This window comes from Calypte anna, chromosome 7 (genome assembly GCF_003957555.1).
Source record: "Calypte anna isolate BGI_N300 chromosome 7, bCalAnn1_v1.p, whole genome shotgun sequence".
In the NCBI taxonomy this organism is placed as follows: Eukaryota; Metazoa; Chordata; class Aves; order Apodiformes; family Trochilidae; genus Calypte; species Calypte anna.
This window is the reverse complement of record NC_044253.1, coordinates 32,495,695-32,511,083: the sequence shown is the minus strand read 5'-3', so window position 1 is coordinate 32,511,083 and position 15,389 is coordinate 32,495,695. Positions and strand designations below refer to the sequence as shown.

The window sequence follows — 15,389 nt, the reverse complement described above, 5'->3', positions numbered from 1 at the left end:
CGCTCCCCCCTCCCCGGCCCCGCTGGCCTCCCCCGCGGAAAGCTGAGTGCGCGGCCGGCCCGCAACCCCGGTGTCCCCGGGAAGCCCCAGCAGGGAGGCAGCGCCCGCTCCTAATCCGCCGCCGCCTGAGGTCTGTGTGAGGCGCTGGGGCGCTAGCCGACCCGCCAGCCCGGAACCTCGTCCCGCTGCCAGGCCCGCGGAGCCGCGGGGGGTGGCGGGGGCCGCCCGCACCGCCGGCCCGGCGCATTGTGGGGCTGGGCTGTCGGGCGGCCGCGCGGCGAGCCGGGGGCTGTAGTTCTGGGCCGGAGTTCTGGGGCCGGAGCCGGGCGGAAGCCGCCGGGGCCCTTCCTTCCTCAGCCGCCGCTCGGCTAAAGCCGGGGGTGCGGGCGGTCGGCCCGGGGCGGTGGCGCGGAGGAGGGCGGGTGCGAGGTGCGGATTTGGGATGGCTCTGCCGCCTCAGAGGTAATTCGGCAAGCTCCCCCCTCCCTGTCCCCTCGCCTTGACCCCTTCAGGGCCGAGCCCTTCTGCCCGCTTTCCCGTGGGGCGTCTCCTCACGGAGCCGCGGCACCAGGCGGGCTGTACGGGGGCAGCCGCCGTGCCCGGCGCAGGCTGTGAGGTACGGCGGGCAGCTGTGGGCGGGCAGCGGGGCGGAGGGGCAGGAGTCTGGGGCTGGGGGAGTTGTGCTGCCCCGGGTGGCCTGCCCTCCGGAGGGGTAAGCGCATTGGGAACTGCTGTCCTGTCCTGCGGCTGACAGACAGCGTCTCAGCCCGGCAAGGTATAAATAAGGATAGCGTGTTGAACGGTATCCGTTGGGCAGCGGTGCCTGGATTGCCGTCAGGAGTGGTGGCTGTGGCTGTGGCTGCGGCTGCAGGCGCGGTGGCTGCTGTGACCTTCAGCGTGCTCGGGAGTCCCTTCCTGCCGGGGAAGTGCCCATCGCCCGCCGCTCTCCCAAGCGCTGAGCTTGACGGCTTTCTAGTTGTGGTCCTGCTTAGGCATTTGAAGGCACGGAGGTTTCAGCTTCTGTCAGCTTTGTACTCGCGTTGTTACCTTCTGATCAGCTGACTAAACCTTAGCAAGAGTATCTGTCTGTAAATGTCTTTTGTAAGTCATCCCAGTGAAAAAGTCCTATGTGGAGGTGCATCCTTGTATTTTAATTTTTTTTTTTTCTTCAACTGTAGTCTGTTGCATGCATGCTTATCTTTTTGGTTATGTTTTAGAGTAATTGCTGACTGATTGTGACACTTTGATGCAAATTAATAATACCTTGAACTTTGCCAACTTTGTAGCGATGGTATAATCAGTTAGAACTGTATCAATTTGTCAAATTTGTGCTACAAGTATTAGAAAAGATACGTAAGGGAAATGGAAGACTTCCTATCGTGGCTTGCCTCTTAATAGAGAGCTTATAGGGATGAATATTGTGCGTTAGAAAGGCTGTCTTTCAGGAAGGATAAACGCTGACTAGTTTTCCAAGAAGATGCAAAAATAATGTTTTCGTTATGATGGTTTCAAAAGAGATGACAGATCTTTTTATCTAGTTAGATTGCTAACTGTGGTGATTGAGTCACATAGATCAGTCTAGTAAATCCAGTAAATACACAGTTTTAAGTGTTAAAATTGAGTACTAGCTGGGGTATACATTAAAAAAACACTTCCTTGAGTGAATTCAGCTACATATCAACTGAAAGAATCAGTGATTTCAGTTAATTCAAAGTTACTTGTCACTTCAAGTATACTTTATGGAGAACAAGTTTCAATTTTTAAAGAAGCCTCTATCAACTTGTATAATGAAATATTAATGCAGCACTTGCCTCATGAGCATGTATCACATGTTTGTACTCTAACCAACAGATACTGGACTGCTTTACCTTTTTTCTCTGAAAAAAGATTGGTACCCCTGTGACCATAATGTTGCTACCTGTGTACATTTTTTCTTTCAGGTAGACTTTTTTCTTTGTAAAGAAGAAAATCTGCAAGATTTATATGCAGTAGTGTTATGAATATGCATTTACAGAAGAGAATTAGGAATTAATAATACTTGGTATGAATGTTTCATGTAGGTTAGCATTGATAGTTTGTAGTTAGACCTAAACATGTACTATTTTTACACCATGTACTAAGGATGATATAGAAAATGTCCAAGCATGTTGGACTTTAAAAAAAAATCTGTCAAACTGTGATATTCAACAGTGTATGTGTATACATAAACATAAAGCATACATACCTAACAGGTAGTTTTTGCTACTGATGTAGAATATGGATCATTATAAAAGCCTTCCAAGGGGAAAGGTGAGTTTGGCTTTGTGTAATTGGATAAAAAGGGGAAGGGAACCATTGCTACTAGCTTGATCTGTTCCCCAGCTTTTACTTCTGAGCACTTATCTCTACCCCAAATTAAAACCAGTCTAGGAGACATACTGTTGTTTATTACAGGTATTATTATTTATTAGTTTCCATACTGTTTTTATAGTTGAAGGTCTGTTCCAGGTTTGCTGATGATTATTACACTTGTTAACAGGATTGTGTTGATGTACTCTTAAATGATTTTTTTTTCTCCTTACATGTGAGAAACAAGCACTAAGCAGGTTTCTGTAGGGATAGAAATGGATGAAAGTAAGAGACCTTAAGCACATGGAAAGTGTTAATTGGGACAGACAAAGTTTATGCTCATGTATGTCTGTTTTTCAGTGTATTGGCCTTTGTCCTTTATCTCTATATATACAGTGTTGAAGGATTTGACTTCTTCCTCTGAGAACTAGTCCCAGGAATGTTTTGGCAGTAATTCAGCGTGGTCATGTTTGCTATAAGAATAGAACTGTTTGATTAACCTTGAAATGCAAGATGTGTTTATTGTTACTAGCTGGTGTGACACCATTCCAATTTAAGTAATGAAAAAAGTACTGTGTTCATGATTTGATACAGGTTGGTTTATTTTTAATTGCATATTTGCATAGCTGTAAAATTGAGCATCCCAGAATAATTGACTCATTTGGTTAGCTTCCTTTTGGAAAATGCATGTTGCCTTCTTTCTTAATCAAGTTGTCTTGTTGAAATTTTGTTGGTGTTAGTTGTGGCCTGATGTCTTGCATCCTGTACTTGTACAGAGGAACACATCTAGTTTAGTCTTTCCAAGTGCTTGTTGCACTCAATAAATGGGAAACAGCAGGAATAATGGGTCATTTACCTTTGAATTCGGATATTGTCAAAATAGATGCTGATATTTGGACATGTTTTTAACTTTTTATGCAGAAAAAAATTAACACATCTGTTTATCTGCAAGTTCCCTAGTGGCAGAATGTTTTCAGAATTACATTCTGAAATAAAATGGCACAACTGCCTTTTTTAATCTATCTTGACTTGGTTAAAGGTGTAGTTAGAAGGAGAACACAGTAATTTTTAATATTTTATAGATATTTCAACTTCCCTAAGGAAGTTAATCTTGTCAGAGATTTTCTGAGTCATTGAAGGAAAATTAGGAAAGTCTTGTCATGTGGTCAGGAGAACTCATCTTTGTCTTTTTGCTACTAAGATCAAGTCACACATCGAAATATGAGTTCAAGTAATAGATATGTGGTTCCTATTCTTGTTGTTTTCCTTTTTCTTTAACCTATATACTTTATGCAGTCTTACCATTTAGTGGACAAGTAATGTGTATTTCTTGCAGTGCTTTTAACATGTTTTTCCAGCCATTCTTATTTCTTCATTGGTTATGTTCTAGTTTTTTTACAGTTTTCACTTGGACCTGTGTCAAGTCTTGTTATAACACTGGTGAGCAGTAGGACTGTTCCTTGGGTCATAAGCCACATGATTTTTGAAGCATGAAACACACATCATGGAGGAAATTTAATTTAGCACAGAAATGCCACTCACAGAGATAGATACTTATGTACATACATAAAATGTCTGTCATTACTTTTTTCCCTCAAAAAAAGCTGTTGAGAGCACCACTCCTGCATAAAGCCATTCTCCAGTACTGGAATTCTCCTTGATTTTTCCATGTTCAGTTAAGTGATTTGTAGAAGACTCAAACATCAATGGGAAATTGGCATATGAGAGCATAGGTTGTTAAAACTGATAGAAAAAGTACATCTGTGTGGAATGCATATACTAAGGTGACAGTAGAAATAATCTTTATAAGTGAAGTTCTAAATAATACCTAAGAAAAATTTTCTGGCTTTTGTTTTGGAAGTGCCTTTCAGCATGATTTAACAATTTTAATTTTGAGGTGATCTTTTATAGCAGCGTGGGCATGTATTTCTAAGGCATGTTGTAAACTTTATGGGCTATATCCAAATGTATTTATCTATAAGGGTAATGTGCAGAAGGAATCTGCACTGAGAAAATAATTTTATAGCTGCAGAGTAAAAGGGTCGTGAAGTCACTTTCAGAGTGATACTGCTCAGTACATGGGCTGGTTGAATTTCCAAGAGAAGTTTACCCCATGGTACATTAAAGAGAAACTTAAAGAAGCGTTGGAAATGTGAACAGGAACTTTTAACTAGGGAAATTCACAAAGGTTTAACGAATGAGATTGCTCTTTCAAATCAAGAGCTTGATGCTGGCCTGATACTCAAGAAAACTTAGGCAAATGAGTTCTTTTCTTTATTTTCTTTATTTTCTTTTCTATTTTCTTTCTATTTTCTTTTCTATTTTATTTTCTATTTTCTATTTTCCTTTCTATTTTCTTTTCTATTTTCCTTTCCTTTTCCATTCTTTTCCTTTTTTTTTTTCCATTTGAAACTGAGATCGACATGCTGAAATAGTGTTTGTTTTGCCTTAGAAGAAAGATTAAATCCAATCTTGAGAGGAAGCAGTATTCATTTTACCTAATTGAAACGCAAAGAAAAAAGATTGCAGAGTTGTAAAGGAGCTACCCTGTATTGCTGAATTTTGTCTGACTTTACAAGGACTTTTTATTACAAGATAAAGTAATCTTTTCTATGTGGATTGACATCAGTCTTTTAAAGTGTCTCATACTGTACTGAGTTATTTTAGATTTGTTTTTGTGTATGGTTAATGGTTTCAGCAATCCATTTTAAAAATAACCTCTTGGAAAAAAAATCACACTACTGTTAGAAGGAGCTATGCATTTCAGACAGCAAATGTTTCTAATTCTCAGTCTTACTGTTTTTATCAGATGTCTCAAGTTCTTTAATAACTAAAACAACTAAATAAAATGAATATATAAAGAAAGAAATTATGAAGCAAGAAGATATTGCTCATAAGTGTGATCTGACCTTAATGGAAGGAAGTTCTTAATTTTCTCCTGCCAAAGATCTACTGATGAATCAAGCTGATGAACTGCAGGCTCCAAGCTTTCTTAAAAAGCTCCTGAGCTGTCTGTTTTGAACTTGTCAAATGAGAGGTTGCTACAGAGTGCGAAACAAACTTGATATTGTTGAGCTTAGGGATGGGGAGGTCTTAGGGAAACTGTTAAGAGCAAATTTAAATTAAATGTAAGATTTCAAGAGAATGTGGTATTTACTGAATGTAGGAGGGAGGGAAAATAATTTTATATTTTTTCTGTCATCTAGGACTACTCTTGTATTTTACCTGGAAGAGGACTGCTCAGTCTTTGCAAGGATTTTTCCCTATTAAACTGTTCTGGTAGATTATTTTAGTCATGGTAGTTTCATTTCCAGTTTAATGGGTCCTTGCTGAAGAAGGAAGTAAATTTCTTATATATCAATTTTTAATTAACAGACTTCTGATGGGGAAGAGATGAAAGCAAACATTCCTATAAAACTTTTTTTTTTTTCTATTATTGTTTTTCCTTAAGACTCAAAATGCTAAGAATGATGGTTTTGAAATCCTGCCTTTAGAATCTATTGCTTTAGACAAATTGTCTCAGATCAGCCCATCCAGGGGTAGTAATAGGAAAAATGTAATGTGCAAAGTGGGGATTAAAATGTTTGTTGACTTGCTTGCTTGTTTGGATTTTTTAATTGTAGGAGGAGATTCAACGTGAAAGAGAGGAAGTCACATTACTTTAACTGTCTCATTTGAAAGAATGGCATTTGTTGAACTTCGTCATTCTGTTTGTTTTATTTGTACTGAGAAGCTGAACTGAGAAGCTTGTGAAGCATATATCTTCTAGATACTGCTAATCAGTAGTATCCCAGATGAAATAAGCATGTTGTAAGATGGCAACAAATCTGGAGTATAAATCAGTCTACAGAAGTTACTTGGTACCAGGTTTGTTTGTGGCTCACTGGACTGATAGCTCTCACTTACTCTGTCTCTAAACCAAAGCCCTCTTCCTATCAGAGCAATAAAGAGACAGTGCACAGAATGCTATTTTGAAGTAGATGAACTGTGAAGAAAGAACTCATGAATTTTTGATCACCAAGGCTTGGAGAGCATCCCTGGTAAGTAGAAATAAACTGTTAAAAAACCCTGAATGTATCCAACAGGGTATAGAGTACCAACCTGAAAACAACCTTAAGTTTAACATTTTTTGTATTGCTTATCTGATATTGCAAATAAACCAAAACTGTAAGTCTTCTTAAGTAACTTGTGAAGTCAGCTTCCATTGTAAAATGTTTGTAAAGTTCTCAGTGTCATTAATGAACACTTACATCTTTTCAATTGAAAGATACTGAAGATAGCCATAATCTTCAGTGGGAATGCTGGAAAGGTAATTCTCATTTACCTTGGGTATGCCGTATTGTAGCAAGTTAGAATGAATGTTTCTTTTTTTTGCAATAATTTTGAAATGGTTAAGCAGGGGAGGGAGGGGGACAACACAGTAACAGCTAAACTTTTCCAGGATTTGAATATCATACTTTTCATGGTAGTGGATTTTTATATTTGTTCCTGATTTAAGGGGTATTTGGTTGATTTTTATAGTTACTGCAAAGTTATTACATCTATGTTCATTACCAAACAAACAATAAACAGAAGAACAAGAAACATGTCAATATTCTTCAGAAAGGGGAAGTGTAGATATGCTAAAATAAGTTAAATCTTACACAATCAATAGTTGGTAAAATGTAAGTCTGTGTTTTAGTTCAATGTCCAGGAAAAGATAGAAATTGAAATTCATTACATAAATTGTATTCAAGAAGTCCGAGGGAATCATAGCTAGACCAGCTTCTCAGGAAGTTGTGGAGTCAGCTGGGAAGAGGAACTTAAAAATACTACAATGTAGATCAAGTATTGATTCAGTATATACTCTGATAATTTGTCCAGTACAAAACATTTATTATCAAATGTACTGGAGGTTTATAAAGTATTTATAGCATATGGGATGTATACTACTGCAGCAGTATCCAGTGCCATGGTCTGGTAACCACAGTGGTAGTGGATTAAGGGTTGGACTTGATGATCTCAGAGATCTTTTCCAATCTGGCTGATTGGGTGATTCTGTAATATTAAATATATGTTGTGTTTTATAGTAAGGTACCATTACTGGCGTTTCTTCTCTTTCAGATGTCTGCTCCAGTGTGGACCTTCCTGAGGTAGAGTTGGTGAGCATGCTAGAAGAGCAGTTGCCAGATTACAAGTTACGTGTGGACTCTCTGTATCTGTATGAAAATCAAGATTGGATTCAAGCCCCTGCTTGCCATGGCCATCTTCCTGAAATCACCACTTCAGTTCATGATGAGGAACCCTTCCATTACAGGAGTGAGTATATGTGGGCCTAGCTTCTTGTTTTTTTGTTTGTTTGTTTTTTATTTTTTGGTTTTTTTTTTCCAAGTGAAAAGAAAACTGTAAATATAGTACTCATGAAGTGTTAATACCTGGAAAACTTCAGACAGGTGGAAGCAAAAGCTGAGTGAGTCCAGAAGTGCTTGTAGTTCAGCACTGCAATTCTTAGGGCTGGCCTAGCTTGTCCCATGGCTGACTGATAACTGGATTTCATATAGAAATAGAGTGGGAACATGTGACAGTGAAAAAACTGGCAGGAATTTAGACCTGTGCTAGATTAGATTAATACAAGAGGTGTAGAGTATGCAGCAGCTCTGGTTCTGGGAATGTTAAAGATGCAGCTGTTCTGTTTATAATGTTACTGTGATCTTTTCTGTCAGTGTTGATTTTGAAAAGCTGTTATTAGTTTCTTCTGGAGATAGAAACACTGCTAATGCCAAATAGATGATGACTAGATCAGTGTTGATCACCGCCTTACAGTTTTGAAAACATTTAGTAACTAATCTGTAAATCTAGCAAATCATAAGGAAGCTTATGACAGCTTCTGATCACATGAATAAATATTTGTTAAAAATCACATGTACAGAAGGCTGCCAAGAGAACTGAACACTTACTTGCCTGTAGTTTCAAGTGTTTGAATTTGAAAAGAGGAGAATGCATTGTCATTGCTTTAGAGGAATGGGTAAGTCCTTTTTCTTCCACATATTGGAACTTTTGGAACAAATCACTTTGGAGAATGAACTCAGTATTTATATACAACATTGGTATTTGTATGCAGTCTGTAATGATTACCTTTTGCTTGTGCATGTGTCATTTGGTTTAATGTATCCTGGCCCAAACCAGGACAAGATGCCACCTCTGAAAGGGTTTTTTGGTTGTTGTTTGTGCATTAAGCCTCCAGGCTGTATGGTAACTGAGTAAGTAAAAAGTGAAATACTACCTACTAAGAATGCAGTACTCGACAGTTTAAAGCAGTGTCCTTATCAGTTGACCTTGCTGGCTTGGAACTCAATTTTAACTGTGGAAAGTATTTGTAAAGCCACTTAATGCTTATTGCTTGGTCTGTTTCTGATAATAATATTGCAAGAATAAATGATTCTAGAGTAGAGTGAACACTTCCATGGGTCACCCGAGGTAGTGATGAAGTCAGTGGGGTGTGTGCGTGGCTCTAACTTATAATTATGAAGAGGTGGGATCAGAGTCTGTCAGTGAGGGAAGGAACTGTACATCAGATGTGTCCCTGCTGAAGCTCTCTGGTCAACACCTGCAGTTCAGTGTGATGAAGCATTAACTCTGAGAGGAGGACCTGCATGTCCCCACTGCATTGAAGGCAGTTGTGTATTATTTGGCTGTCTAGGTACAAGAGAAAGCAGTGTCTTCCTCTTTCACCCACTGAAGACTTCTTTTTAACTATATGAAGTGACCTGTGAGAATACTTAGCTGCTTATGAGAGGTTTGGGACCAGTTGCCATGGATGTTTTCTTGACATTGAAATTGAGCTGTAACAATGACTGACATGAAGTTAAAAGATAACTTAAGCATAACATACAAAACCAATTCTGTCATTTAAGAGATGTAAGAACACTGTTATAAGTGCTAAGTCCTATAAACTCAACATAAATATGGGTTATGTTTCTCCTGAAAATTGCCCAGTGATATTGAATGTAGTAGCCATTGTAGCACTTGCCATTTTTTGAGCCTAGTAACTTACAGGGAGTAACCTGGAAGGCCCCAGACAAATATGGTTATAAATCAAGATCTGGTTAAACTAATTGCTAAACTTCTTGTTAGATGAATCTTTGTATCTTTCTTTCTGTTGCCTGGAGTTGGGCATCAATGAGACAGTCATACTTCCATTAGTTACATTAGTTACTTCCATTAGTAACATTAGTTACTTCCGTGTAACTTAGGCGTAAGTGTGTATCTCTGTCTATCTGAATATGGAAACATTGTTTTAACTTGTTCCTGAATAGAATGCTAAACTCATGGTTTAAACTCAGTGACTTTGTAATTAACATCCAAGGTTTAAAAAGAACAGCATAATAGTTATTGCACTAGAGCTAGAGCTCCTCCCCTTTTATTAGCTGCTGCTGACTATTAAAGTTTTATCCAGTGACCAACTGAGTACCATGGGAAGTGTTTTTCAGTGAGGCAGAAAAACATTTTCTGCTTCAGCTGTGGTGGTATAAGAAGCCCTGCATTATAGAAGTTTATAGCTACATTTATGTGTGAATAAAGGGACGTGGCACAGTGTACCAGGAGTATTAACCAGAAGGGAGAGGTTGCCTGCAGCTTTCACTTGGCAAGGCAAGTGAGGAGAGAGAGCACCTGTGTGTGGTGTGTGTGTGTTCACAAGAGAGTATTATAAAAAACTGTGTATAATTTTGATGTGTACTGTGAAAATATACCAGAAGTTATATAGAGCTAAGTTTCAGAGCTGCTTAGTTCTGTGATTTCATTTATCAGAGGAAATGTATTTGCTTTTGATTTTAGGAAAACTCACTGATTAACCTTGTGTGTAATTAGTATAAATCTTTGTTAAGGTGACTTAGAACTGGATAGAAACTTTTAACTGGTAGGAACAATAACTGCAGGGGAGCTGACTGTAATATTCTGCCTGTAGATAGCTGAAATTTCCTGTGTATGTGCAGTGAGTTTCCCAAATACTGGTAACCAGATGAGTTTGGAGTTCCCTCTTGGCAACCACTATAAGCAACCAAGCAGTACAGTAAAATTCACCTTCCAAATGCATATTATGCTACTACAAGACAGGTACTTGAAATTCTGTGTATTTTCTATTTTTACCCTACTTAGAAATACAGCTACTACATAGCATTGCTCTAAGTTCAAAGCTCCTAGTTACTTCAACACCATGTGTGGGTTTTTATGCCTACTGATCTACTCCATTAAAATAATTTTATTTTTTACTGCTATTTGCCTTTCTGTTAAGCTCCAGGAGAAACATTTTAGTAAACCATTTTCTTCTAAAACTGTTATTTCTGTTCTCCTGTCTTTTGAGACTGCAAGGATGTTTCTTTCTACATAAAATTCAACTATTTTTTTCCCTAGCATAGCTTTAATATTTTAAAAAGTTCATTATGGATGTTACGTATGTAAGGAACATACATGGCTTACATAACATGCAAATAAAGTTAGTGTGCACTTCATCTTGGCACTTTTCTCTCTCAAGTGTGCAGTCCTCAACAAGAACAAAGGAAAAAACTGAAATACTGTATACACTGTATACTGTGTATACAGAGGATGAATCAGATTTAAACAAGATAGAAGAGTCAGGGAAGTCTTTGGAAATACATTCGGACCAAATCTGTAGTAACCGTATTTTGCAGTGCAGTGATGATGGATTGAGTTTCAAAACAGGTTAACTTAGACCTTTAGTTGAACCAGGTACTTTTATATTAAATTTATATTGCTGCCTTCTTTATTTTTATGGTTGTGATTCTGTACAGCAAAAATAGCAGAACTTGGATAATCGCAACCATTCACCACCTGCAAATAAGATGCACAGTTCTGCTTCTGAAGGAATAATATTTAAATGTTTCTTTAAAAGGTCTAGGGAATTTTTAATAGTATAAAAAGTATGTTTACACTCGCATTTAATTTTTTGTTGTGGATGCATGCCTATTTCCTTACATTTTATTTCTTTCTCATCTTTGTTCTTTTTTTTCCACCTTCATCTTTCATTTTCTGTTGCTTCAGCTCTTATTGAACTTCCGTCCTCCTCCTCCTTGGCTGGACCTCACAAATTTGCTCAAGGTAATAAAGATTTTTTCTTTACGAGCATCTTCTATTTCTGGGGGAAAAAAGAAATAGAGTAGACCAGTGTTTTGTGTTTTAGCACTGTGTTTTGTTCAAAGTTGTTACAAATTCTTTCCACTTTATTTACTTTTTATTTAGTCCTGCTTTTCAAATCCTACTTGTTCTGTGACTTTCCATCGTTTCACAAACTCTTCAGTCACTTCATTAGTAAAATATTTCTAAATTGCAGATGAAGATTATGCCATTTCTTTTTAACTGTTTCTAAGGTGATCAAGCACTTAATAAATACATTTTCATGACTGCTCTCTGGGATCTCCATAATTCCTCTGTATAGCTGTTAAACACACAAATGAGAATTATTTCCAAGGGTGAAGCTCCAGGTGCGTCCAGCTTTATTTGGATATGTTCCAATAAACTTCCCTCTTTTCCCAGCAAGCTGGATTGTTTTAATAGCTTAGCTGTGTTCAAAAAGCAGATCTGAAGAGATTTTCCTCCTTTTTCTAAATTTGCAGGATGTGTAAGCACCCTCAGATTTTAGCTAATATTGCTGAAAGCTGTAAAGGTTCAGTGCCTGGTTTTATCAACCTCCCAAATTTGTATTGTTTCGCAGTTCAGAAGGTAAAATGTGTTACTTGTAGCCTCTCCTACTTTCATCAGCTAAGTACTGTGTTTGTATATAAACAGCATCCTCTGAGTTATAGGTCTCTCCCTTCCCTGAGCTATTTCAGTAAATATGTTTTTCTCTTCTCAGTTCTTGGCACAGATAATATGGAGCAGAAAACCTACAGTGATGCTGATATGGTCAAACATCTGCTAGCTGAGGTATGCTTGTTTCTGTCATGCTATGGTAGTACATTTGAGGACAGGTTTTATTCAGCTGCTGGAAATTTTGGTTTGGTTATCTTCAAGACTGTTTGTCAAACACATGAGTAATGAGAAGCTGTCCCCTGGCTTGTCTCAGAAACAAAATGTAGCAAAAGTGTGGGCACCCATGGAGTCAGTGACTTGTAAGAAACAGCTTTCTTTGGCTTTCCTTTTACTCTTTTGCTTCTACTTTCTCGTAATTGTTCCAGTTAAGTGGCCTGTTCTGCAGAAAGTGTCACTTGAAAGACCACAGGCCTAAGTATATGTGACTTCTTTGTATGATTCAACAGAGCCCATTTAACCTTTCCAGGGCTCAGCACAAAACAAAAAAATGTCCCTGGGTTTGGTGCTTTGCCCAAACATTGTGGCAAATGACTGTGGAAGAGAATGTGTTACATCCACCACAGTTGTTGGAGGTGTTCTGGATCCAATGACGAAGCATTAATGATTGTCCTGACAATGTGAGATCTATTTGAGATTGGAGTGGAATCTCAGAGTGTTGCATTAAACAATAGCTACTAAACAAAAACTACTCTGAATTTAAAACTTACCTGATCAATCATACATATTTGTTCTCATTTTGTGAGCAGAAAGATCGAGACCTGGAACTGGCAGCTCGAATTGGGCAAGCCCTCCTGAAGCGAAACCATCTGTTGACAGAACAGAATGAAGCACTGGAAGAACAGCTAGGACAAACTCTAGATCGAGTGAATGACCTTTTTTTTTCTTTTTTCTTTTTTTTTCTTTCTTTTTTTTTTCCTTCTTTTTGTGTGTCTGCCTTTATGATTACAGGAAGATGATTAGTAGAATCATCATGCTATCATGATTAGTAGAATTATCACGCCTATTCTTTCATTGCGAAAGCAGGTGACTGCTGCTCTCAACCTATGGAAGTGTACTTTCAAGTCATTCTCTTAATGTCATAGTTAAATCAGTTATGTCAGTACAAGAACTGAAGGTTGCATATTGCTGAGAAATTATGAGAACATTATGTATTATTATGATACATCTACAGCAGGATTGCATTTTAGAAAGGTTTGATATGACTATCATTCTGATATCCTGCCATTAAACTGAGAATCTAATAATCCAAGTCCAAGTAAGTTGCTGGTATCTGATATCATCTGTTATATAAGGTGCTACAACTTCACAGGTGAGGAAACAGCCAGCAAATGATACAGCTTCATGGGATGCTTACACTACAAAAAGAAATTAAGTGTAATGGAAACTGAATTCTGCTCAAAATTTTTACTCCATCTGTGCCTTTAAGCACAGATTCTTAGTCCAATCTTCTGTTTCTTTTTAAAAACAGAATTAAATGGTGGACATCCTATAAACTACCACTTGTTCTGTAATCCTAAGGTCACCCACTGTAGTCTAAGTTAAAGTGAAATATATCCATCTGCTTGTACTAAACAGTATGCTGATGAAAAATACATACTCATAATTAACTGTAGGACAGCGTGAACTTGCATATTCATGTGAAAATGTAGATATGCAAAATAGAATTTACCTGAATGAGAATTTACCTCTCATTTTTATTTGTCCTGCAGTTCATTTAATATATATACCAGGAAGGACCAGTCTGCACAAATTACTATATGTCTGTCAGTCCTTTCTCCAGGAAATTACTATGGGAGGTGTCCATGCCCATGTAGGGGGGTGGAGCTATTTGATATGTAAGGTCCCTTCCAACCCAAACCATTCTATAGTTATATGTTATCTTGCATTTTCAGTCTGTCTTGCAGTGTTTAAATTATGGTTTTGAGAACTTTCTACATTATAAACAGATCCTCAGTCTTGGGTGCAAATACAAATTGATCATGAGCTGTGAGCTGTTTTTTTCATGTCATTTTAAACTGGAGCAGGGATGTTCCATGAGGCAGCATAAGTAATACCCTGTAATACAGTATAGCTAAAGAACAATTCACAAGCTGGTGACCTGCTTTTGTCATAGGTTAACCAGCTACAGCATGAGCTGTCAAAGAAAGATGACCTGCTTCGTATCGTTTCTATTGCTTCTGAGGAGAGTGAAACTGATTCCAGCTGTTCCACACCACTTCGTTTCAACGAGTCTTTCAATGTATCACACGATCTGTTGCAGCTGGACATCTTGCAGGATAAACTCAGGGAGCTGGAAGAGGAGAACCTTGCTCTCCGATCGAAGGTATTGCTGGCTTACAGTCATCTATTTCATATCCATCTATGGTGGATATGAAATAAATCAGCATGGTAGAAATTTCAGAAATTTGGGTTTCTCTTAGGTATGTGACTGTTTTTTATCCATGTATTCAAATCACACCCAAACACTTTCCCTCCATCTCCTTATGTTGCCTTAATTTCTCATTATCTCCAGAGTCCTCAAGATTTTATGGTATGTCAAACCCTGTGGGAACATATGTAAGGATGCAGCAAAAGTACTCTGATGTATCAGGCCCTCCAGTTTGTGCAGCCTGTTTTGATGTAAATCTGACCCTGATAATTAGTAGTATTTTAGGAATTCAGTTTTGTCAATGTTATGTTTTTGCCAGCCTATGTTCAATCTTACAGGGTAATAAGCTTCTACTCAGATTAATTTCTAGACATAGTTTTGACTGTGTGATTAGATACTGTATTTTAGTTGGTCTCTCTTACATAGAAAACATGAACTAAATTTAAATGGCCAGACAAAATAGCTATAAAAGTCATGAAACTAATAGGGAAGGCTACAGGAATCAAAATCTACAGATGCAGTGTCTCTTCTTCAGAGGTGAAGAACAGAACTTCTAATCAATTTCATATTTTACAAGTGTATGTATGGGGTTGTTTTTAAGAGAAGAAGGATGTTGTTTGTAAGAAAGATGTTTGGTTTTTACTTACTGTGTGTGGTTTTAGTGTTTTGTTTTTTCCTTTGTGAGCCTTTCTCAATATAAGGTTGTTACAATAGTACAACAGAGACTAGATTCCAGTAACATGAGCTTTTTAAAATACACTTTTCCCCTTGTGTTTCCAAAGTATTGCATCTCCAGAGATGCACATCCTTCCTAAAACTTCCTAGGACCAAATGGATAGGTTAGTAGTGCTGGAGAAGAGCAGACTGCTTTTATTATGCTCTTAGT

General features: G+C 38.1%; 1 protein-coding gene across 2 annotated transcripts in view; it reads left to right on the top strand.

Annotated features, from left to right (window-relative positions):
• The first annotated feature begins 278 nt into the window (after positions 1-278).
• The window catches only part of TRAK2 (trafficking kinesin protein 2), a 29,368-nt gene continuing 14,257 nt past the window's right edge, over positions 279-15,389 (top strand). The window contains exons 1-8 of one of the 2 annotated variants that reach the window (XM_030453981.1): positions 350-616; positions 2,290-2,293; positions 6,059-6,368; positions 7,432-7,626; positions 11,368-11,424; positions 12,179-12,249; positions 12,882-12,998; positions 14,249-14,458. In XM_030453981.1, the coding sequence (XP_030309841.1) occupies positions 7,476-7,626; positions 11,368-11,424; positions 12,179-12,249; positions 12,882-12,998; positions 14,249-14,458 (606 nt within the window). In that variant the 5' untranslated portion in view covers positions 350-616; positions 2,290-2,293; positions 6,059-6,368; positions 7,432-7,475. Of the gene's footprint in view, positions 617-2,289; positions 2,294-5,951; positions 6,369-7,431; positions 7,627-11,367; positions 11,425-12,178; positions 12,250-12,881; positions 12,999-14,248; positions 14,459-15,389 lie in introns of both variants that reach the window. The other variant, XM_030453982.1, reaches the window with a different exon arrangement.